The sequence below is a fragment of the Leucoraja erinacea genome, chromosome 32 (assembly GCF_028641065.1).
Source record: "Leucoraja erinacea ecotype New England chromosome 32, Leri_hhj_1, whole genome shotgun sequence".
Lineage (NCBI taxonomy): Eukaryota > Metazoa > Chordata > Chondrichthyes > Rajiformes > Rajidae > Leucoraja > Leucoraja erinaceus.
In genome coordinates, this window is record NC_073408.1 from 18,612,107 (window position 1) to 18,637,782 (window position 25,676).

Genomic DNA, 25,676 nt, shown 5'->3' on the forward strand with positions numbered 1-25,676 from the left:
TCCCACTCAATGATGGGCTCGTCAAGACGATACAATGGCGGGGTCATGATCTCCCATTAAAGGGTGGATTCTTCATGTTCCTTTCAGCAGTGAGCTCCTAAAGTTCCATTAAAGGGTAGTTTCCTCATGTTCCATTCAATGGCGGGCATGTGATCTCCCACTCAATAGCGGGCTTCTCGTGTTCCATTCAATGGTGTCCAATTCAGTGGAAGACATCTCAGGCCCCATTCAATGGTGATTTTTGTGATCTCTGATTTAATTGTGGGCTCCTCATGTCCATCCCATTGTTGGGCTTCCCATGACCAATTCAATGGTGGGCTCCTAATGTTGCATTCAATGGTGACCCTCTCATGTCCCATCCTACCGTGGCCTCCATATGTTCATTCAGTGGGTGATCCAGCCTTTTGATTAGAGGTTTCACATTCTCTGTGCTGCCAACTAAAGGTTGAATGAGTCAACAGAGTTTAAACCCTATGTTTCTGGTTCGAGGACAAAGTTCCTGGCAACGTATTCCTGGCTGTGAAATCTGTTTCCCTGCAATTTAATAACAACAATGACAACTGAAAAATGTGTCTTTCTTTACTTCAGAAAGCGGGAGTCCTACACGTATCCTCTCGGCTGAACCCGACCTTCTTCCAGGCCCTCCCTCCAAGCCAGTGATCACCGACGTTACCCGCAATAGTGTCACCTTGACATGGCAGCCAAGCCAACACATCGGAGGCTCGGCAGTCACATCGTACATCATCGAGGCGTTTAGGTAAGGCGAAGAAAGAAAGCAGCTGGGAGAGGCAGGAATTAATATCATTGCACAGAGGCTTCACGTCCCTTTGGACAGCGCCAGGGTGTTATTTAGCGAGCGACAGCTCCCAGTGCCAATCGCTCACAGATTTATGAGGCTCACTCAGGTGGGGAATGTGTTTGTTCACGGAGAGAGATTTGCCTGTCACAGACATGACAGGAATAGCCTTGAATTACTGTCAGACATGTGCTGCACTAACAGGGAAAGGCTATGAGGCAGAACCAAAACTGCTTCCCTGGGAAACAATTGATGGCTGCATTAAAAGAGCCTTGAAATCCATCAGCAACATTGCTGAATAAAACAGCCAGCCTCTTCTTTATGGCTTGAGGTATTAATTTCAGAGGAAGAGATAGTAGAACATCTCAACTGTTTGGGAAATTTACTTATTTGATTTCCTTTGTAGCTTTGATTTGTTTCCATGCCGTGCACCTTCCCAGCTCCTGATAACTGTCCCCATGTTAGGAGATCCCCAACACCAGCCAACATTGACTCTCCATCTGTAACCTTTGTTCATCATAGCAACACTCTGCCCCTGAGTGCTCGGAAATTCTGCTCTTGTTCAGTTTTATGAATCACCTTTTCCATGTATAAATGAATTTCCTTGTTTCTTACCTAAACTTTCATTGAACATGGAGCTAGAACAATGAAAGGCAGCAGGTTAGTACACCATGGGAATTATTGCAGTTCCGCTGTGATCATTCTGCTGGTTTAGTTTACTTTACTTTAGTTTAGCATAGACTCGTTTAGTTTGGTTTAGTTTGGTTTGGTTTGGTTTGGTTTGGTTTAGAGATACAGACCGACCAGACTGTTTCTTTCAGTTTATTGTCCTGTGCACCGAGGTACAGTGAAAAGTTTGTTTTCAATCAACAGCAAGACTGTGTGTCTACAACAGAAAGACTATACATGATTAGAATCAGGCCTGACCTGTTCACAATTGGTCTATGTTATGTTATCCCACGTTCTCATCCATTCCCCACACACGAGGGGCAATTTTATTGAGGCCAATTAACCTACAAACTCGCATGTCTTTGGGGTGTGGGAGGAAAGTGGAGCACCTAGAGGAAACCTATACAATTGAGAGAACATTAGACAGTGATCGATGAGAGTGGGTGTGATTCCCTTCTCTCTACCTTAGGTTGAGAATAGGCAGCAGATTTTAAATCAGAGCAGAAAACATAGTTGAGAAATATATAAAATAGAAACAGAAAGTGCTGGAAGCTGTCAGGTCATGTAGAATCTGCGGAGATAAACAGAGTTAGAAGTTCATGTTAATCGCTGCATTCCACACTCCGCAGATAGTGCTTGATCTGCTGAGAATCACCTTTTGTAGATTTTGTTTTTGTTAATATTATTTTCAAATATCCAGCATCTGTAGTTTTTTGTAGAAACAATGAACTGTAGATGCTGGTTTACAAAAAATGACACACAACGTGCTGGACTAACTCAGCAGGTCAAGCAGTATCGCTGGAGAACATGGACAGGTGCCGATTGGATCAGGATCCTTTTACACTGTGAAGAACGGTCCCAACCCGAAAAGTCACATATCAATATTATCCAGAGATGGAGCTTGACCCACTGAGTTACTCCAGCACTTCATGTCTTCATCTGTAGGCTTTTGTTCCTTTCTTTGATGGAAATCAAAGCATTGTTTTTAATTTGGACTGAGAACATCTCCACATGAATTATTTCTTGTACCAGAACATCTGTCCCTCAGTGCCCCATGAACAGCACAGTTGTGCAATGAGTTGTCACAGCCTCGTCGCACAAGAGAACTGGGTTCAATCCTGATTCCAATGCTGGCTATGTGAAGTTTGCATGTTTTCATTGTGATCATATTCATGCCAACCATTGCACCCATCTCTAATGATCTTTTTACCGGGACTAGGTCTGTAGCCACTATGCCGTTTCAATTTAAACGCTTGCAGAAACTTTAACATCAGAAGAAATCCATAAGTGCTTTATGGGAGCAAACTTATAACAGGGAAGAAACCAAGACACAGATATTAGGAAAGGAAGCAAAAGTCTTGCCTGGAAAGATAGATTTTAAGAAGACAAAGTGGCAGAGGGAGTTGGAAAGAATTCAAGGAGATTAGAGACACAGTGATAGTGATGCTGTGCAGAGAGTAGCGATCGAGAATTGGAGGAATCTGATACAATCGCTCCACTCTTTTCCATGTGTAAATGTGTTTCTGTTATACTTGCGTTTGACGATTGTATTTATGTGCATAATTATCTGATTTAGGATTGAATAGGACTCAAAACAATAGCATTGTTGTTACATGTATGCGCTGTATGTATGTATTTATGTATGCATTGTTAGATCTATGTACCACTGCATGTAGCATATTAGTACCTGCACTGATGGAAAGCACTTTGGTCAACGAGAGTTGTATTTAAATGTGCTATAGAAATAAAATTGACTTGACTTGACTTGACATGTGACAATAATAAACCCAAATAGAGTTCTGGGACAGTTATTGAGCAAGAGGAAAGCCAGGAGATTCAGACGGGTGTGCCATGAAAAATTTTGGGCACTTATTGGGATTTCAACATTGAGATATGAATGGACCACAAGCTTAGGTCAGGCAATGAACACAAGGGGGCTGAAAATAGCAGCAAGTTTCAGCAGGAAATGAATTGGGAGTCCGTCGAGTAAAGGCGAAAAGTTACAATGACCTGGAATGCACATTCCAGACACACCTGTACTGGAAGCATGTCAGGCGAACTCCATCAATTAGACAAAATCTGCTTTCTAAAGTCAAGTAAACGGCACGGAACGTCAAGGTTGGATGTATGGTTTCCACTTTCAGTCCTGGAGATTGGTGATATACTACTGGTTGCCCGGGGATTTCAGGTCAAACTTTCAGGGTCATTAAAGCTTGTCAATGCTTGATAGGCAGAGAATAAAACAACAGCAGTAAACCAGAGATTGGAGATTCCCTGCCATCACCTTCCTAAAATATAGGGTCATAGGGAGTCCTGGAGTCATACAGCACAGAAACAGGCCCATGAGTCCAACTTGGTCATAACCGAACAAATGCCCCATCTAAGCTCGTGTTCAGCCCAGATCCCTCTATATCTTTCCTGTCTGTGCATCGGTCCAAAATTCCTTTAAATGCTGCTATAGTATCAACTAGCTCCTCTGGCACCACCGTCTGAGTGAAATTCATCCACGTAGGTACTGTACAATAGAAATTAGTGGGTTGAACTAGATGAACTAGTGAGATCAACTAGAAGTAAAGGTCATTAAAAATAAAATGAGCTGCCTGAATCTAGTCTTTGCTAACCATTGTAACGCACCTTCCCATTCCCATACTGACCTTTCTGTCCTGAGCACCCAAGGTCAGGATCGAACCCGGGTCTCTGGCGCTGAGGCTAAGCTGATATGCCATCTAAATTTATCTGCTGATTATTTGCCAACTTTCAATGTGCTCCAATTTCCACCCTAGCTGAGTGTTTACCGTAAGGATTTGATCTAATCCTCTCACTGATTTTAGAATTACAAGGAAACAACTTTATGCAACAGTTCAACTCCAAAGGCTATACAAATGCAGACTCTTGAAGCGTGAGACTCTTATTTTCTCTGCAAACACCGCAAAGCAACCTTATTATGATCATAGAACAAACAAATGGCTGTGGGACATCCATCACCTTTAACCGCTGAAGGGACCTTATGTGATGGATTATGTTGGCTTATGTTCTGACTAGCCAGAAGAATACTGGATGAAAAAATCATTCATTTATTTCCAATTAAAATACAATTTTACATTCCAAATAACTGGAAATCTTTCGACAGAACCCTTCTGGCGTGACGCTTTAAAATGCATCAGATGTTCAAATGATAACATTGTAGCTTTTATTTGGCTAGAAATTTGGCTGCCTGAGCTGTTGATATTTAGCAATGTAGTCTCTTCCGAACCATGCTAATACATCCACTGCTCTACCACTGCCCATTGCACATAGGTAAAAATAGTGTAAATTGGGCAATGTTTCACTGTCAGCGCTTGTTTGAAAGTAAAACTGCTTTCAAATGTGTCACAAATTCACAGAATGTTATACATTTATAAAACAATGCAAGACCGCGATTGAATGGAAGGTAGGATCTTTCCCCCTGAACAAACAGGACGATGACGAGGGTTACGGACTTAAGATAATTGGTAAAGGAGTTTTAGAGGAGTTACGTATTTATTTTTAATCCAAAGGTTCTGGAGGTTGGGAATCTACCATCTGTAAAGGCGGTTGAGGCAGAAGAATTACAATTCAAAAATACTCAAGATAAACGCTTATTGTAGCACACCTTAATGTAGCGAGGCAGCACAGTGGCAGTAGAGTTGCTGCCTTACAGTGCCAGAAACCTGGGTTTAATCCTGATTATGGATGCTGTCTGTACGGAGTTTGTATGTTCTCCCTGTGACCTGTGTGGGCTTTCTCTGGTTGCTCCGGTTTCCTCTCTCATTCCAAAGGCGTGCAGGTTTGTAGGTCAGTGGCTTTGGTAAAATTGTAAATAGTCCCTAGTGTGGAGGATAGTGTTAGTACATGGTGTGATTGCTGGTCGGCAAAGACTCTGTGGGCGTTGTATCTCCAAAATCTAAAGTCTAAAGTAAACAGGAGCTGGGAAATAAGAATAGGATATGTAGTTATTTGTTGGCTACTTCCACATAATAGACTGAATGGCCAGCTGTGCCATCAATTTGTGTAGGTTTGACAACAATTCGACAGCTACTTAATTTCAAATCAGTCCACAAATTTCAGAAGTGACCTTTGGTGCTGCCTGTGTGGAGTTTGCATGTTCTGGCGGTAGTGCGGCTTTCTGCTGGCAACTAAAGGTTTCTCCCATTGTAAATTATTCTAGCGTTGGTTAATGGCAGAAAAAAATAAAATAAAAGGGGAGTTGATGGGCATGTGTGTGAGAGAATAAGGTGCAGTGGTACAAGGAAATAGACTGGGACAATGGGACTGACGGGATTGATCCCCAGGAGCCGATGGGCCGAATGTCCTCCTGTGTTATTATAAATGTAACTGTGACGTATGGGAAACTATGATAAGACAGCTCCTACAGCTGTGCTGCACCACAACTTGCTTTATTTAATCGATGTATACCGGCGGCTACCTGGAAAGGTGGACATTGTGTTAAATCCAGCTTGCTGCCTGCACAACATCACCATCCACGCTTTTCTCTTCAGTCAATCTGCAGGGAGCACATGGCAAACAGTGGGCGAGTATGTAAAGGTTGAAAAGCATACAGTGACTGGTCTGAACTTCAACACCATCTACCTGTTTATTGTGCGTGCAGTCAACACCTTCGGCCTGGGAGATCCCAGCCCCATCTCTGAACCCGTCCGCACTCAAGGTAAGGTGATTTTCGCCCTGATGTATTGCCCCATAACTTTAACTTCATTGAATTTGTCCCATGTTGACGCCGCTTGTCCCACTACTGTAGTCCATTCGTAGAATTGCTGCTTGAAGAGGGAATGCAAGAGGCACTTACTGTGACTCACGTGCCTTTAATGATAGCATCGAGAGAGAAGGAGCCTTGGGTTTTCATAGCATTCCTGTGTGGGTACAAACTTTGGAAGATGAGCTCCATTCTAGTCATTCTCAGTGATTGGAATCAAGAGTTCCAGTTTCAGAATTGTGGGCAGGCATCTAGTACAGTAGCCTTGTATAATTTTAAATCTCGTAGAACGCCCAAAATTCATTCTAATATTATGTGCCAAAACTGCCAACTCAGAAAGCCTCCTGCATGCAGGAAAGTGGGTAGAGATAGTTAATGACCCCAACATTGTGGGGAGAGATGAATTCACTGCAGTCAAAATAGAATAGGTAACTCAAGACACCAGGGGATCCAGCTCAGGTTTGTACTCTTATCTACCAACTCAAACCCAGGCAGTTGTTTTTTCATCTTATATATCTTGTACAAGTAAATGTTGTAGAAAATGAGAAGGGATGGGTGACGTTTTGGGTCGAGACCCTTCATCAGACTGTCTCAAGCTGAAAAGTCACCCATTCCTTCTCTCCAGAGATGCTGCCTGTCCCAGCTTTTTGTGTCTATCTTCAATTTAAACCAGCATCTGCAGTTCTTTCTTACACATATAGACAAATGTTCATCGGTTTACAGATTGTTAGGATAATTGTTAAACATTTGACTCCTGGACAAGCCATTAATTCAAATTTACAGGCAGGACTTGATCTATGACCTATGACTATAGTTAGAAACATAGCAAATAGGTGCAGGAGTAGGCCATTCGGCCTTTCGAGCCAACACCGCCATTCAATATGTTCATGGCTGTTCCTATTAACAATAGTTCTTCCTATTGATTAATTAACCCTATAATGGGCCATTAATGCAGTATTAAGTGTGAGTAAATACCAGGTGTTAGCACATGTTGGCACGTTAATTGCACTAACTTCTCCTCTCACCCACAGATGTGAGTCCGACTGGACAGGGAGTGGACCATCGGCAAGTACAACGTGAGCTTGGGGAGATGGCAGTCCAGCTACAGCCTCCTGTCACCTTGACATCGACCACCATCCAGGTCACCTGGACAGTAAGTAGTGAAGCGCTTCTCCAGCGACCCACACCTCCGGCCCTTTGTACCAACCGTTAGTGTTTCCCACACAAGCACTCTGACAATATAATGTAGGGACAAGGCAAGATATAGCATGGTGAAGAAAAGAATAAATGCATGTAGCCAGGGGGTCATATCCAATTTCAATGGGTAGACTATCACAGGTGTGCAGCCAAGGAGGCATTTTGAATAGACATTTTTTGTTCAGAACTGCTGATGATTCCTCTTGTATTTAAACCACCAACTCACATGTGGCAGTGTCAGCTCGATGCTGTTCTTGGCATCGTGTCATTTCTTTGCGTGTATGGGGCTAGTCTCTTGACTGTCTTCACACTTAGACGCAGCAGACAATGTAATATCTCCGCAGATAGACACAAAATGTTGGATTAACTCAGCAGATCAAGCAGCATCTCTGGAGAAAATGGATTGGTGGTGTTTCAGGTCGGGACCCTTCTTCAGACTCGGCCTGAAAAGTAACCTATCCATTTTCTGCAGAGATGCTGCCTGACTCGTTGAGCATTTTGTGTCCATCTTTGATATAAACCAGCATCTGCAGTTCATTTTTATTACCTTAATATCTCCACAGCTTTAGAAGGAATGGTCCCACACTCATCTATGTCTATGGTTCTAGAATAACCCTGGCTGTGAAATGACATTAAGTCTATGTAGTGCATGTAACTTTCCAACAAGACCAGGACACAGTGGACATTGTACCACTGACGGCAAAGGGGATCTGAACAAAAATCATTGAGAATGCAGCCTGAATTATAGTGAAGTATAAATTCAATCATCGAGTCATACAGCACAGGAACAGACCCTTCGGCCCAACATGTCCATGATGACCCAGTTACCCCACCTATTCTAGTCCCATTTACCTGTGTACAGCCTATAGTGCTCTGAATCTTTCCTGTGCATGTACTTGTCCAAATGTCTTTTTAATGTTGTCATTGTACCAGCCTCAACCATGTCCTCTGGCAGCTTATTCCATGTATCCACCACACTCTGTGTGGAAAAAGTTGCCTCCTGAGGTTCCTATTAAATCTTGCCCCACTCTCCATAAAGGTAGACAAAATTGCTGGAGACACTCAGCGGGTGAGGCAGCATCTATGGAGCGAAGGAGTAGGTGACGTTTCTCCAGCATTCATACTGAAGAAGGGTCTCAACCCGAAATGTCACCTATTCCTTCGCTCCATAGATACTGCCTCACCCGCTGAGTTTCTCCAGCATTTTTGTCTACCTTCGATTTTTCCAGCATCTGCAGTTCTTTCTTAACCACTCTCCATAAACCTATGTCCTCTGGTTTTTGATTCTCCGACACTGCGTAAAAGATTCTGTGCATTCTCCCTATCTATTCCGCTCATGATTTTATATACGTTTATAAGATCACCCCTCAGACTCTTGCACCAACAGATAAAGCCCCAACCTGCCCAACCTGTCTCTATAGCTATAAATGAGAGCACAGAGAGACGGGAGGGGGGCAGGGAGAAATTACATTCATTGACGACACTTTTCCTCCAGAAACCATACAACATTGCATACACTAAACACCAGTGAACTACATGGTCGCCATTTGTCCTGCAGGCTCACAATCATAGCCATACAGCAAGGAAATAGGCCATTTGGCCTAACTTGCCCACACTGGCCAACACGCCCCATCAATACTATTCCCACCTGCCAGTGTTATCCCATACCCCTCTAAACCTATCCTATCGATGAACTAAGGCAGAGGAGCAGGGAATGGGATGGGCACCAAATATCTGTTTGTTTATTCTTTACAGCAATTAGAAAGCTCGTACAATATCAGATAGACCTGCTGAGTAAACTGTAAGGTTGTGTGAGTGGAGTAAAGGAAACAGCATCTTCTGTATAGTCATAGGGTCATAACTAGTCTATGCTGACCAAGATGCCCCATCTAAGTCACATTTGCCTGCGTTTGGCCCATATCCTTTCAACCCTATCCGATCCATGTACCTGTCCAAGTGTCTTTTAAATGTTATTATAGTATCTGCCTCAGCTAACTCCTTTGGCAGCTTGTTACGTACAAAGGGGATGGGGAGGGGGGTTGCTGGAGGTTATCTAAAATTGGAGAATTCAATGTTCAGACCATTGTGTTATAATTTTCTGATTCTTTTCTATACTATTTCCCGTGCCAACAACCTCTGTATCTACTGCAAAACGATGTTGAATTGTACCTTTAAAGCCAGCAATGACAGTGTCTCTTTCTACCCCGTTTTGTTTCTTTGTAGGTTGATCGCCAAGCCCAGTTCATTCAGGGTTACCGGGTGATGTACCGAACCAAAACTAGTGCCTGGCTGGTTCTAGATGTGAAATCCCCAGCTGAGCGCACCACCATTCTCGTAGACTTGAAGAAAGGAACCGAGTACGAGATCAAAATCCGCCCGTATTTTGACGAGTTCCAGGGAATGGACAGCGACCCCGTCACTGTGCGGACACCAGAGGAAGGTTAGAGTTCAGGGCGCAACCCGGCAGTGCAAGCCTAAGCTCAACCTTGCAGGAGTTTTGGGGCAAGCTGATCCGCACCAAAAACACACCGCAGGCTGGCAGTAAATTGCCAGGATGCTTTATACTGTGCCTGGTCTTCTGCGATAGAATAATAAAGCGTGTGGTTAAAAAAGGCTGACAATTTGCCAAGAGTTTCTTGACGTTACTGCCACAAACGATGGAACAAGCTGCCAGAGGAGGTTGTTGAGGCAGGGACCTTTGCAAGGTTTAAGATCAAAAATAGACAGGTACATGGATAGGACAGGTTTAGAGGGCTTTGGGCTAAACGCTAGCAGGTGGGATGAGTGTAAGTGGGGCATGTTGGTTGGTGTGGCAAGTCCTTCCACGTTGTGTGACTTTCTGATTATAACTAATTTCACACCTGTAACTTACTGCATAAGTGTAGTCAGACGTGATGGACGCGGGGGTCTGGACGAATCGCTGAAAAGTCCCGGCGACGTCATGTCCATTATTTGACTTTTCAGTTGAGCGGTCATTCGGTTAGTTGGCTTGTAGGTGATGCAGCTTTTCAGTTAGTTGGCGTTTCGGCTTCATACGCTTTCGGTTATTTGGCGTTTCGGCTTTGTTTCCGTTCGGTTATTTGGCTTTCACTTCTTTGCTTCGGCTTCTTGTCCTTCGATGCCACGTCCGCACACCCACACCGACACAAGAACAAAGGGAAGAGTTTCAGTGTAATATAGATGGATAGATTATTTGGAACCGCACGACTCCATAGGGTTAGCACGGATGTAGGCATGGTGCGGACTTGAGGCGCGGACCATGCTGAGTACGATTCTGGTCAAGGTCTCGTTTGGCACACTGCACAGTGGCGCAGCGGTAGAGTTGCTGCCTTACAGCGCCAGAGACCCGGGATTGATCCTGACTACGGCCGCTGGTTGTATGGAGTTTGGACATTCCCCCTGTGACCACGTGTGTTCTCCCCAAGTTTCCCCTCTGGTTTCCCCTCCCACATACCAAAGATATTGATGTTTGTAGGTTAATCAGCTTCTGTGAAAATTGTCCCTTGTGTCTAGGATAGAACTAGTGTGCGAGTTGGGCCAAAGGGCCTGATTCCACACTGTATCTCTAAACAATGTTCACCCTGAGGCTGCAGCGAGTGAGTTTGGCCTCTACCCTCTTGCAGGAGTGACCGCACTGTGGAATGAAACCAGATTCTGTAAATTCTGCAAAGTGCCTATTTACTTTCAAAATCTCCTTTTATGGTCACATTTTGATCTATTCAACGGCCCTAGATCATGATGGTGGGAGGAGACAGACCCTCAGAGCAGCTGAAGCTCATAATGCGATGATCATAAGCGCAACTGGTTATAATCTACCAATCAATCTCCTGTTTCTTTTATTCCTCCGCATCTCCCTCTTCTGATCTCCTCACATCTGTTTACAGATCTGTGATGGTTGAGCTCTGGTAGAAAATTGACAGTTCTGTCTCCCAGCTGTGCCTGTCTCTTAGTTCAGCTTCTGTCCCAGTGCAACTGCACCTTGTCCTTCAGCTGCACAATGGAGAAATGTTTATTTTAGAGGTGCAGCATGGAAACAGGCCCTTCGGCCCACTGAGTCTATGCTGACCATCGATTACCCATTCGCACTAATTCCATGTTATAATACTTTCTCATCTTGCCCTACATATTAGGGGGCAATTTTTACAGCTACAAACCTGATTGTCTTTGGGGTGTGGAAGGAAACCGGAGCACTCGGAGGGGAAACTCACGCAGTCACAGGGGGAAGGTGCAAACTCCACGCAGACAGCACCCGAGGTCAGGATCGAACCCGGATCTCTGTCGCGCTACCAGCTGTGCCACTGTGACATTAAATAGTTGGTAGTTCATCATAATTTAATACTTGCAAGAAAGACAATGGAGTGACCAGAGGCAGCAGTAAAATGGTCTGGGTTATTCCATCATATCTTTCCTTGAAGGATTAATAGTCTGGCTTAAGCATGGGGTATTGGAGGAATTGTTCTTTACATGCCATTGCGTTGCTCCAACTTGTCATGCTGGATGGGCAGTGCCAAGCATTACGTTCTTCTGTCTCTGATAAGAGCAACAATATTGCATCCAGGGACTGGATGTTTGCAGAAAAAATTAGGTTAAGGGAGCCTGGAAATTGAAAGTTATTGAAGGGAATGTGAGGTGTCTCAGATGTAGGTTTGAAGCGACTGGACAAGAAGGGATAAGATGGAATCAAGGTATTTGGAGATGGGTTACGTGAGGCAGGAGCAGGCAGGAGCAATGGGTGTGCCAAGGCATCCTGTTTGTGGATTTTCGGAAGGAGATAGAAGCAGGCAATGCAGGGTTGTGGAATAATGAGGTTGGGGGCTGTGGAAGGGAGATGGACTAAGGTGAAGGACAAAACAGCTTTCATTCGCTGTGTATTTTTGTGAGCTGCCCTGATCTTATGACTTGCCATGACAGTGGTTTCCCCTGAGGGAACATGTCTCCACACAGAAATTGTTGATATGGATAAAAGCAGTCAATTACCTCATAAAAATTGGCCTTGAACGTTTCACGATGCTTCAAAATGAAATATAATTTAAATTTATTTTTGAAAAATGAAATCAAATTTTAAAAGATCTATTTATTACTCAAGTGCTTTGAATATTGTTGAAAACTGCTGCCAGATTCACGTTCTCTGTTACCACCACTAACCCAGTTTAGCCTGACTCGGTCAGTCCTTAAGACATCCCTGAACTCACTTTATCTCAAATATGTTCATGTACGGAGCTGCCTCAGAGTCTTGCCAGGCATCAATTCTTGGACACCTCCTCATAAGCCTTTTACCATTCCTCAGCTCTGCACAGCCCGCTTCTATCTCTCACCCCATCAGCCTCCGCATCCAACACATCATCTCAGCCTCCAATATGATCCCACCAACAGTCACATCTTCTCATCCCCACCCTTTTCCACCCTTTTTGTAGAGTACGCTCCCTCCGTGACTTCTTGGCTCACTCATCTCTTCCTACCCAAACCACCCCTACCCCAGGTACTTACCCCTGCAACTGCACGACATGGAACACCTGGTCCCTATACCTCCTCCCTCACCTCCAATCGGAGGCCTCAGTAGTCCTTGCAGGTGAGACAGAGGTTCACATGCACCTCCACTAACCTCATCTACTGCATCCTGTGTTCTCGATGTGGCCTCTTGTACTTTGCAAGACCAAGTGTAGAATTGGCGATCAATTCGCCGAACATTTGCGCCCGGTCTGCTAAAGCCTATTGTATCTACCGGCTCCTCATTCTGATTCTGACCTTTCTGTCCTGGGCCTCCTCCATTCCCAGAGTGAGGCCACACACAAACTGGAGGAACAACACCTCATATTCCACTTCGGTATGATCGTTGAATTCTCCAATTTTAGGTAATTGCATAACCCTCTGCCATGCCCTTCTTCCTCAATATACTCCCCGACCTCACCCTTGTGTCCCACCTGGACTAGCAACTAGTTCAACCCTCCCACCTACATCCCTTTCTCTAGCTTCACAATTCATAACCCGTCAATCTTTTTGTTTCATCTCAGGTCTTTGTCCAACCATCCGCTCATCAAACATCTCGACTCATCTGTATCAACCTTTTATCTGCCAGGCTTTCTCCTGCCCCTCCACTCTCCTCAGCATAACCCACCCCAACCCAATCAGGCTGAAGAAGGCTCCCGACATGAAACATCACATATCCATAAAATAGACACAAAACGCTGGAGTAACTCTGCGAGACAGGCAGCATCTCTGGATAGAATGAATGGGTGACGTCCCGCTAAGTTACTCCAGCATTTTGTGTCTATCTTTGGTGTAAACCAGCATCTGCAGTTCCTTCCCACACATCACCTATCCATGTTCTCCAGAGATGCTGGCAGGACCTGCTGAGTTACTCCAGCACCTTGTGCTTTTTGGTCTGGAGGCCTGCTCTGCCTGTTTTCTCTTCACTTAAACATTCTTTTCTTCTTTTTTTCTGTCGCATGAAACAAAAACAGCCCCCGCTGCCCCACCGCAAGCTGTTACCGTGGCAACTATTGGCTTGAGTAACAGCACCAGTATCAGCGTGTCCTGGGAGCCACCCCCTGCTGAGGAGCAGAATGGAATCATCCAGGAGTACAGGGTAAGCCAGGCCACTGGAGGGATAAATCAAATGAACAGTGGAACCGGGGTGGGCTAATGACTGGGGTTTGAAAATATATTAGCCTAATTTCTCAACAGTTGGGACATGTTAATTAAAGAATTTAATCATAATTGTTCTGAGGTGAAGAACGAAAACAAAAGAAGCCTCATAAATCCATGAAGGCTTGGCATTTTTACAATGAGCCTTTAATGGTGATAAGGTTACTGTTTACCATATGTTCATTACTTTAATTGATCTTTATTCCCTTTGCAGCTGCCCTGTTTTAAGGAAGGACTGGTCATGCATACTCAACACCAAAGTTAAAACAGTTGAGGATTAGGGGTTGTATTTTGCACTTTCTGCTTGAAGTGTTCCCTTGAAGTATTTTTTTTTCTCTCGCTGGAGTTAAGTGCTGGCAAGTGTTGGTTGGCATCGAGTTTGCTGATCTCAATCTGAATTCAATAGGATGCACGTGTAGGAAGGAACTGCAGGTGCTGGTTTAAACCGAAGATAGACACGAAAAGCTGAAGTAAGGCAGTGGGTCAAACAGCATCTCTGGAGAGAAGGAATAGGTGATGTTTCGGGTCGTGACCCTTCTTCAGACTGAGAGTCAGGGGAAAGGGAAACGGGAGATTTACACGGTGATGTAGAGAGATATAGAACAAATGAATGAAAGATATGTAAAAAAGTAACGATGATAAAGGAAACAGGCCTTTGTTAGCTGTTTGTTAGGTGAGCACGAGTACAGACAATGAGACACAATGGGAGGCATGACAGGGAGGTGGCCACTGTGTAATTGTGAGGGTGCTAGTCAGGGTATCACTATCTGGTCAGCTGACTTGTATCTTTCAATGCCTCTGGCTTGGCTCAGCCTTCTGCAGCACCCACAGTGAGGAACCAAAATTGCGTCTAACTTTGAAAAGACAGAATTAACAGAGCGAAACATGGAGACAATGACTAACGGCATTCTGCACAACAAAAACAGCCGTTTGGTTCCGCTGGGAATTGTCCTGCCGTTGAGTGGGGGCGAAGAGAATGGCGATTCATCATTCAGTACAAACACGCTGGCTGGTCAAAGCAGCCACTTGCATCCTTTCATTTTGGTTCAGCCCCTCACAGTCAGAGCCAGTAATGGAATCTGGTCGCATCCATTGGGGTAGATAATCATCATGATGGATGCGTGAAACAGTGTTTACCCCAAATGGCATCAGTCAGGTTCTCATTTCATAGACCTCAAAGAAACAATAAACAGGCAGTTGTGACCCTTCCCTTCCCTCCCCCCACCTTCCCCACCCAACCCCTGCCAGATTACCAAACAGCTGATGTTGACAAAGATGTACCTCCTTGTTACTGACTATCATCGATCCAGCTCCTACACACTATCGTTCAGTAACTCCTCCTCTGCCCCTTTTATTGCTAACTGTAGCACTATTATGTTAACCCACTTCCCTTGCATTTTCCTGCATGGTTGGGTCTTATCCGTCATCTAATCCTCTCAAAGAGAGACACAAAATGCTGGAGTAACTCAATGAATCAGGCAGTATCTCTGGAGAAAAAGAATAGGTGATATTTTGATTGGAATAAGTTGCCAAAGCGTTAGTAGAAACTAAAACCTCTTGAAACAATAATAGTCTGTGTTTGATGTCGGCTGCTCGAGTTTGAGTATTAGAAGTGTGAGCTCCAATGAGATAATAGAACAGCATAGAACTGTACAGCCCTTTGGCCCACAACATCCATGCCAAACATAACGCTGAGACCAACTCTTATCTGCCTACATATTATCCAGGTCCTGCATATCCATTTGCCCATCCAAAACTCTCTCAAATACCACTATCACATCTTCTTCAACCAACACCCCAGGCAGCATGTTCCAGGCACTCACCACCCTCTGTGTAAAATAACACACTCTACATCCCCTTTCAATTTTGCCCTTCTCGCATTCAATCTAAGCCCTCTAGAATTTGATTTTTTGCCATCCAGGGAACAGGGTTCTGACTGCCTACCCTATCTATGCCTCTCCTAATTTGACATACTTCGATCAGGTCTCTCTACAAACCCCCGACATTACAGAGAAAACAATCCTAGTTTGTCCATTCTCTCCCTGTGACTTATACCCTCTTATAGACAATCCAGACATGTCCTCGGTAAACCTCTGCACCCTTTCGAAAGCCTCTATATCCTCATTGTAATGGGGCAACCAGAACTGCATGCAGTTACTACAAACTCAGCCTAACCAAAGCCATATAAAGCTGCTTTGTCCCTTCATCTTTTAATCATCTTTAAATTGTCAAAGGCATCATTTTATCAGGCTGAAATATTAATTACTCATCTACTGTCTAGTCAAATCAACCATCAAAATCTGCTTGGGGCTACCATTCCTTAGCTTAAGATGAAACTTCTTAATACATCCAGATCTTCCGATGTTGGATTCAATTTGTTTATCTATACACTGTGTAATGAAATTCCTTGTTCACATGAAGCTCACAGAGTAAACAGCACGCATATAGTAATGATAAATACAAAATAAATACAACGATAAGTGCAAGACTGCAGTGCAAAAGAATATAAAAGTACAGTATGTAAAAGTAAAGAACATTACAAAGGATACAAAGGACATTTATTATCACATACACCAATTGGTGTAGTGAAATTTGACTTGCCATTGCAGCACACAAATAAAGATAAGACACAACATTAAAAAATTTAACAATAAACATAAAAACATCCCCCCACAACTGTGGGGGAAGGCATCAAAAGTCCAGTCCCATCCCCTGTTCACCCATAGTCGGGCCTATTGAGGCCTCCACAGTCGCCGCTATAGCAGCCCGATGCTTCAGGCCCTCTCGCCGGATGATGAAGCTCTAGCGTCGGGTGAACACTCTCAGCGGCTTGGAGTGTCTAGAGCGGATGCTTCCTCCCCGGAGTCCGCGGCTCCCGAAGTCCACGGGCCGCGCTGATCGGAGCTCCGACACTGGCAACCGTTATAAAATAACAATACAACCAAATGCAGTAAAGTTACGTGTAAGGGTAATTTAGTTTAGTTTAGAGATACAACATGGAAACGGGCCCTTCGGCTCACCAAGTCCACACCGACCAGTTAACTGCACATTAACACATAACTGCACATTAACACTAGGAACAATTTACATCTATACCAATCCAATTAGCCTACAAGCCAGTACGTCTTTGGATTGTGAGAGAAAACCGAAGACCTCGGAGAAAACCCACGCGGTCTCAGGGGGGAACGTACAAACTCCGTAGCCAGACAGCACCCATAGTTGGGATCGAACCTGCGCCTCTGGCGCTGCAAGCGCTGTAATGCAGCAACTCTACCGCAGTGCCACCGTGACGCCCTACATGACATCTCCTTCAGAAATGGGGATTGAAAGCGGATTCAGAGAGCAGTGGGAAATAAATTGTTCTTAATTATGAACATTTGCAGGAAAATAACCAACAATGCATCCATTTGGTTTTCTTAAATTACTCTGTAATTATAAGTATTGACATCGCTTGCTATGCTGTTTATATTGACTTGCACTAATATCTTTCATATCACCATGTTTTCATGTTCAATGCAAATTAATAACATATTGATTAAATTGCACTGAGAGCCCTTGGTTATCTCTTGGTTAGGACAGATCGTCATTCACTACCTAATCACATAATACCACATTAATACATTGATAATCAAATTGTTGTTCCTAAGATTTTTAAAAAAAGGCATTATCAGACAAAGCCTTGTCTCAGGTCATTGCCGTCAGCCAAGTAGCTGCCACTGTGGTTGTAGACTGAGCGAAAAGTAGTTGATGTTTACTATGCTATTTCCCGATCAAAATCATTCCCATTGATAGCATTGGAGGCAAAATCAGGGGCATATGTTGCTGAACTGGTTTTATTATGTGTGAGGTGTTGCACTGTAGTAGCTCAAGTGTATGAGGAAAGCATATAGTAAATGGAAGGACACTTTGACGGTGTCATAGATGTGTAGATTGGTCTAGGCTGCAAATCTTTAGCTCCATAAAAAGAGCAATACAAGTGAATGGGGTGGTGAAGAAGCCCATTATCGGTCAGGGCAATGAGTATAAAAATTAACAAGTTAAATGCAGATGAATAACAATTCTGGTAAGCCACATTTGGAGATTAGTTGAAAATTGATATCATGGTCGGCTTAGATAATGTGGGCCGAATGGCCTATTCCTGTGCTGTCCTGTTCTATGAGCCACACATCTCTGTTTCACTGCACATGGGAATGATATTGATTTGGATCCATGTTGTTTTCCCCGGTAGATTTGGTGCTTGGGAAATGATACCCGCTTCCATGTGAACAAGTCAATTGATGGAACCGTCCTTTCAACGGTGGTCCGCGGACTGATCGCCGGCGTGCTGTACCACGTGGAAGTGGCAGCGGCTACAAGCGCTGGAGTTGGAGTTCGGAGCCAGCCAGCGACTGTCCTCATAAGTAAGTGGATTAGAGTCTCATGGTAACTGCTGACACAGGGAGAATGCTCCACCACTTGCAGCATTTAAAGGCTCTGCATCAAATACAACATTTATTTCCTGTAACACATTTCTATAACGCTTCATTGTTTACACTTCGTGTACTCTAAGAATGCAGGGTTAGCTGTTCTTCTCTAGATGAACCTGGGATGTCATGTTTACCTTAGCAATGTAACTGAGGAAGAAAGGCTTGGATTAATAGAGCATGTCTTGCGGATAAAGATGTGCAGTTTAGAGATACAGCACAAAAACAGGTCCTTCGGTTCACCGAGTCCACGCTGATCAGCGATCCACAAACTCTACCTCCGTTACATTGATGATTGCATCGGTGCTACCTCCTGCACCCATGCAGAACTCATGGACTTTATCAACTTCACCACCAATTTCCATCCTGCACTCAAATTCACTTGGACCATCTCTAACACCTCCCTCCCCTTTCTTGATCTCACCGTCTCCATCACAGTTTTTATTCTAAAACTGTGGCCCCTGGTTCTGGACTCCCCCAACATCGGGAACATGGTTCCTGCCTCTAGCGTCTCCAAACACTCAATAATTTTATATGTTTCAATAAGATCTCCTCTCATCCTTCTAAACTCCAGAGTATACAAGCCCATCCGCTCCATTCTATCAACATATGACAGTCCTGCCATCCCGAGAATTAACTTTGTAAACCTACGCTGCACTCCCTCAATAGCAAGAATGTCTTTCCTCAAATTAGGGGACCAAAACTGCACACAATACTCCCAAGTGTGGTCTCACTAGGGCCCTGTACAACTGCAGAAGGACCTCTTTGCTCCTATACTCCACTCCTCTTGTTATGAAGGCCAACATATGACTCGGCACGGACTTGTAGGGCCGAGATGGCCTGTTTCCGTGCTGTAATTGTTATATGGTTATATGGTTAACATGCCATTCGCTTTCTTCACTGCCTGCTGCACCTGCATGCTTACTGATGACTGATGAACAAGGATCCCCAGATCCCGTTGTACTTCCCCTTTTCCCAACTTGACACCATTTAGATAATAATCTGCCTTCCTGTTTTTGCTACCAAAGTGGATCGCCTCACATTTATCCACATTAAACTGCATCTGCCATGCATCTGCCCACTTACCCAACCTGTCCAAGGCGCCCTGCTTTGTCATAGCATCCTCCTCACAGTTCACACTGCCACCCAGCTTTGAGTTAGCTGCAAATTTACTAATGTTACTTTGATGTATATTGTAAATAGCTGCGGTTCCAGCACCGAGCCTTGCGGTACCCCACTAGTCACTGCCTGCCATTCTGAAGGTTAATCCCTAATCTTTGTTTCAGAATTGGTGGCCAAGGCACTGAGGTCAAATGTCCCTGCTGTTCAAATAGCATAATTCAATCTTTTAGAAACACTGAGAAGCATATATCTCACCCAAATGATGGAACCTTCAGCAATGCAACTGGTCCTCAACAATGCTCTGAAGATTCAGTCTAAATTGTCTGCTAAATTTCTCGAATGGATAGGGGTCTTTTGAATTGGGATGTGACAGCAAAATTCGGTGCATTATATGATACCTTACTTGATTAGTACAAGTGTCAGAGGTTATGGGGGGGAAGGCAAGAGAATGGGATAAGGACGGAGTGTTAGATCAGCCATGATTGAATGACGGAGTAGGCATGATGAGCTGAATGACCTAATTCTACTCCTATTCCTTCTGACCTTATAAGTAGTTCATCTCTAGGTTCCCCTTTAAATCGCACACCATCCTGAGTGGGAAGTATATTGCTGGGGCCCTGCAGTATCTATCCAACAGCACTGTCAAGGTAACTTTACAAGAAGGATGTAGCAGTTGAAGAACGTCCTCACCACCACCCTGTCCAGAGGAATTAAGCAATAAATCCTGGCCTTGCAAGGAGCATCAAAAATGCATAAATTAGAAAATTAATACTGCTGCTGCACGTGTAGAATAGCATCTCGTCTGACAAATGGTAACCAACACCTGGGAAATCTGATGGTAGGATTCAGTAAATCCTCCTTACACCAGTAGTATTAGAAAGTGTTTAGACAAAGTGTTTAGTGTTTAGGGCAGCATGGTGGCCCAGCGATAGAGTTGCTGAGTCACAGCGCTTTTAGTGCCATAGTCCAGGGTTCGATCCTGACTATGGAGTTTGTACATTCTCCCCGTGACCGCGTGGGTTTTCGCTAAGATCTCGGTTTCCTCCAAAGACGTACAGGTTTGTTGGTTGATTCACAGAAATGTCAAAAACTGGAGGGCATACTTTTAAGTTCGGAGGGGGGGAGTTTAAATGAGATGTGCGGGACAAATATTTTACACAGAGAGTGGTGGATGCTTGGAACAATCTGCCAGTGTGTAGTGGTAGAAGCAGGCAGGATCTTGGCATTTAAGAGGCTTTTACATAGGCGCAGGGAATAAAGGGCTATGGATCAGGTGCACGCAGAGGAGATTGGTTCAACCTGGCATCATGTTCAGCACAGACAATGTGGGCCGAAGGGCCTGTATCTGAGCAGCATTGTTCTATGAAAGGGATAGCACACAATTGCTGCCTGAAATCTCAGTCCGGACACATACATCCAATGTAAAAAACGTATGGGTCAATGCATCATCTGGTGCTCCCTAATGACAATGCTGACCAGCCAAATCCACCATGTGATTCTTGAAGGGAAGGTTGTCAGTACCGTGCTGTGTGGCTCAGAGCAGATGTTTGGAGGTTTTTGGGAGATTCAATACGCATCTTTAAAATTCTGAAAGGTCTTGATTGAATGGAGAGTTCCACTGGCAGGAGGGTCGATAACTAATAGACTCTCATTTAAGATAATTGACCAAATAATCAAAGGAGGGAGATGAGAATTTCTTAAGCAGCCTGGTGCTATAATCTGCAATGCACTGTTTGTAATGATGGTGGAAATGGTGTCAGGAACGGCTTTCAGAAGGGAATTGAGTGAGCGCTTAAAGATTTTGCATTATTTGAGGAAAGGCCAAGACAGTGCAACTAACTCTTTCAGAGAGCTGGTGCAAACACAATACCTTGCGTGATCTCTCCTGTGTTGTAAGCATCTAGAATTCTAACAAAAAACTGGCAGTTTTGATGCCTAGTCTTCAAAGTCTCTGGGTTCCCATGATTTAAACAATTGGTTAGATTATAATTGATCCAGAAATTGAGCTCCGTGGAGCCCCACAGGTACTTAGAGACCATTGAAGCTGAAGCGACATCAAACACCATTAAACAATGAAATGCATTTTTAATGACTGGGAAATTATTTTAAAAATCTGATACAATGTGAGCCTCATTCAGCAGGAGGCCTTTGCACAGCCCAGCTTGAAACATCCCTTTACAGAGAATTATTCATTAAAGACAAATTAAACAATAATTTCACCTCATTTAGCTGTGGAGCTGTGCAATCGGCCTTGGCTGTGTGTGTGCAGTTGACTGCATCACCCCAGCATGGAGCGGTGTTGCTGCAAGAAGCAGTGAGCAGCGGGTGAACACGTCTCCACTGGTCTAGACAGGAGCGGATCAGACAGACACGAAGCCGCTGCAGCTATCCCGTTAGATCCATGTCTCCCATCTTCCTATGTCGATTTCCATAATCCCCAGGCTTAACATAAATCCATCAGTTGTGAAATGATCATGGTAGCCACCTGCTCTATTCCGTAGAAGACAGAGATTCTTCCATGGGCTGGGGAGTGGCACAGCGATAGAAGTGCCGCATTACGCCGCCAGAGACCCAGGTTCAATTCTGACCACGGGTGCTGTCTGTATGGAGTTAGACAAAAATGCTCGAGAAACTCAGCGGGTGAGGCAGCATCTATGGAGAGAAGGAATAGGCGACGTTTCGGGTCGAGACCCTTCTCCATAAATGCTGCCTCACCCGCTGAGTGACTCCAGCATTTTTGTCTACCTTCGATTTTTCCAGCATCTGCATTTGTTTCATAAACAACCATAGGTATGGAGTTTGTATGTTCACCCTGTGACCACGTGGCTTTTCTGTGGGTCCTCCAGTGTCCTCCCACACTCCAAAAACGAGCAGGTTTGTAGGATAATTGGCTTCAGTAAAATTGAAAATTGTCCCTAGTCCCTAGTGTGTAGGATAGTGCTAGTGTAAAGGGTGAACGCTGGCCAGCGCGAACTCGGTGTGCTAAATAGCTGTATTCTGCACTATATCTCTCAAGTCTAAAGACTACGCCAGTGGTCTCCAGGGATATGTTGAAACTTTCCCAGATTCCAAGAGAGAATTAGTGCAGAATCAGCCCCATTGGGCCTCCAAATCCACATCAACTAGCGAGCGCCCATTTTACTCGAAGCATACCCTATTTATGCTCCTCCCATTCCCATCAACTCCCCCATATCCTACCCCTCACCGATACATGAAGAATCATTTACAGAGGCCAAATAATGTCACAACCTGCACATCTTTGGGATGAGGGAGGAAACCAGACTAACAGGGGGTGTCCCACACAGTCGCAGGGAAAATGTACAAATTCGACACAGTCTCTGAATCCAGGAGTGTGGAACTGTAAAGATACGGCCCCCCCTTCTACACCACTGTGTCACCTCTTCGTCAATTCCAGTTTTATTTTCTTTGGAACAGAACAGGCTGGGGAGAGTTAAGTGTATTAAAATGTTATATGCATCGGGACCAAAACAATGACATTCTTAGTTAGTGCAGCTTTACAGGCACATTAAGCACAACAACACAACAAATAAAGAGACAACAAACAATAATACCATAAATTAGCTGCTATTCTTGCCTGGGGATGTTTCTTCCCAGCTGTTATCAAGCAACTGAATCATCCTAGCACAACCCGAGAGCAGTCCTGAACTAGTATATACTTCATTGGTGACCATCGGACTATTTTTAATCAGACTTTACTGGCTTTACCTTGCATTAAATGTTATTTCCTTATCATGTATCTATACACGGTAGATGTCTCGATTGTAGTCATGTATTAATAATAACTTTATTTATAGAACACTTTAAAAACAACCACTGTTGCAACAAAGTGCTGTACATGACTAATCATGAACAAAAAAAAATTATTACAAGACAATTAAAACATTAAAAGAGAGAGTAAAAACAATAAAAAAACATTAAAAACACTATAAACAGGAGCAGTCTCATGCAGGGTCAAAAGCCCAGGAATAGAAAAGGGTTTTAAGACTGGTTTTGAAGATGGACAGTGAGGGGGCCTGTCTGATGTGCAGCGGCAGAGTGTTCCATAATGTCTTGTCGTGTATTGTCGTTACGTTGACCGGTTAACATGCAACAAAAGCTTTTCACTCTACTTCGTTACACGTGACAATAAACCAAACTGAACTGAACCAAACCCTAATAGTGCAAGCGGATATATCCAGTGCAACCTTATACATTGTCCTTGGCAGTTTGGTACTGAGATGGGTTTGGACAGGGTGGTTCAAGAGTCTAAAGGGCCCGTCCCACTTGGGCGTCATTTGCGCATCACGCAGGTGGCGAGCGAAGATTTTGTGAATCCTAAAATCCTGGGGCGCAGCGCGCGACCGCGCATCACTGCCTACGCCACCATGCGCCATGTGCGCGTAATGCACGGCATGCGCGCGTCGTGACGCATAAATGCGTCGCGCAAATGAAAGTGGGACAGGCCCTTGATGGTTAAGAAGCCTTTGGTGAACTTAGTTGAGGTGTACAAAATGATGCAACACTGAAATAGATTGATGGAAAACAAATCCTATTCCCATGAGCATGGGCATCAGAAACCAAGGAGGGAAAGATTCAAAGTAAATGATTGAAGCACGCCATGAATAGCTGAGGGGAGTGAGGCTATAGGTCAGAAGCGCACTGACTGAAAAAGCGGTCGAGGCAAAAATCTCACCACCTTTAAGCAACTCTGACGTATTTAAAGGCCTGAGAACTGCAAGGTATAGATCCTGTACTGGAATATGTAATTAGGCAGGGCAGTTCTAAATCTAATCGGTTGAATGATGGCCCCTTTCTCTCATAAAATATTTGATCTTATAATTTGGAATTATGGACCAGAGGAAATGGGAGCATTTAGCATAGAACCGTACAGCACAGACCCTCAATGCCTGTGCTTAACATAATGCCATGGTAAACTAATCTCCTTTGACTATACACGATCCATAACCCTCCCATTCACTGTATATACATGACTGTATCTAAAAAGCCTCTTAAAAGCCATTGTTGTACCTGCCTCCACCACCACCAGCACCCTCCAATCTGTGTAAAAAAACTTGCCCCACACATCTCTTTTGAACTTTGTCTCTCTCACCTTAAACCTATGCGCTCTAGTCTTTGACATTTCCATCCTCAGAAAAAAAAGGTTCTGACTGTTTACCCTATCTAGACCTCTCATAATTGTATACATTTCTATCAGGTGGGAGTTCCTAAACATACAGCAAACAAAGGTAACATTTCAAGGTAGAAGTTAAGCAGAAATTGGTTGTGGGTGGTCATGGTCAGGAGGCTATTTGGATGGTCAGGAGGCTATTTGGATGGTCAGGAGGCTATTGACAGAGCGGTCAGTAGGATAACATTTCCTTTACATCAGTGCCCAATTCAAATTTTTGACTTGGTTTACTTTGAATGGCTTTATTTTTGGGGCACTTTGGAGTCTCTTCTAACCTGTTCATCTGTCCCCAGGTCTCCCTTCGGACCAGGAGTCAGTTCCTGTGGAGGACACAGAAAATGTCAGCCTGGCGGAGCAGATAACGGACGTGGTGAAGAAGCCGGCATTTATTGCTGGCATCGGAGGGGCATGCTGGGTCATCCTGATGGGCTTCAGCGTGTGGCTCTACTGCCGACGAAAGAAGAGGAAGGAGCTCAGTCACTACACTGGTGAGGAGGGAAACTACATCAACAACTGACATTTGTGTTGGGCCCAAGGCTCTTCATAGAAACACATGGCAGTGAGCCGTGCGACGAGTTATCGGTGCAGGAAGGAACCGCAGATGCTGGTTTGCACCGAAGATAGACAGAAAATGCTGGAGTAACTCAGCAGGTCAGGCACAATCTCTGGTGAAAAGGGGTAGATGATGTTTCGGGTCCGAATCTTTCTTCAGATTTGAGTCTGAAGAAGGATTCTGACCTGAAACCACACCTGCTCCTTTTCTCCAGAGAAAGACTGATTTGGTCCTTGGATAGAGTCAAGGGAGGAGGTTATGAAGTTATGGTGCCAGGGGCAGCGAGTTATCCCTGCCACACAGATAGGCCAGAT

General features: G+C 44.3%; 1 protein-coding gene across 7 annotated transcripts in view; it reads left to right on the forward strand.

Moving 5' to 3' along the window:
- The window catches only part of robo3 (roundabout, axon guidance receptor, homolog 3 (Drosophila)), a 472,426-nt gene that overhangs the window by 404,662 nt on the left and 42,088 nt on the right, over nucleotides 1-25,676 (forward strand). For all 7 annotated transcript variants that reach the window (XM_055660827.1, XM_055660830.1, XM_055660829.1 and 4 more), the window contains exons 11-17: nucleotides 589-757; nucleotides 5,983-6,149; nucleotides 7,226-7,347; nucleotides 9,615-9,831; nucleotides 13,853-13,977; nucleotides 18,265-18,436; nucleotides 25,103-25,297. In XM_055660827.1, coding sequence (XP_055516802.1) covers nucleotides 589-757; nucleotides 5,983-6,149; nucleotides 7,226-7,347; nucleotides 9,615-9,831; nucleotides 13,853-13,977; nucleotides 18,265-18,436; nucleotides 25,103-25,297 — 1,167 coding nt within the window. The remainder of the gene's footprint in view (nucleotides 1-588; nucleotides 758-5,982; nucleotides 6,150-7,225; nucleotides 7,348-9,614; nucleotides 9,832-13,852; nucleotides 13,978-18,264; nucleotides 18,437-25,102; nucleotides 25,298-25,676) is intronic.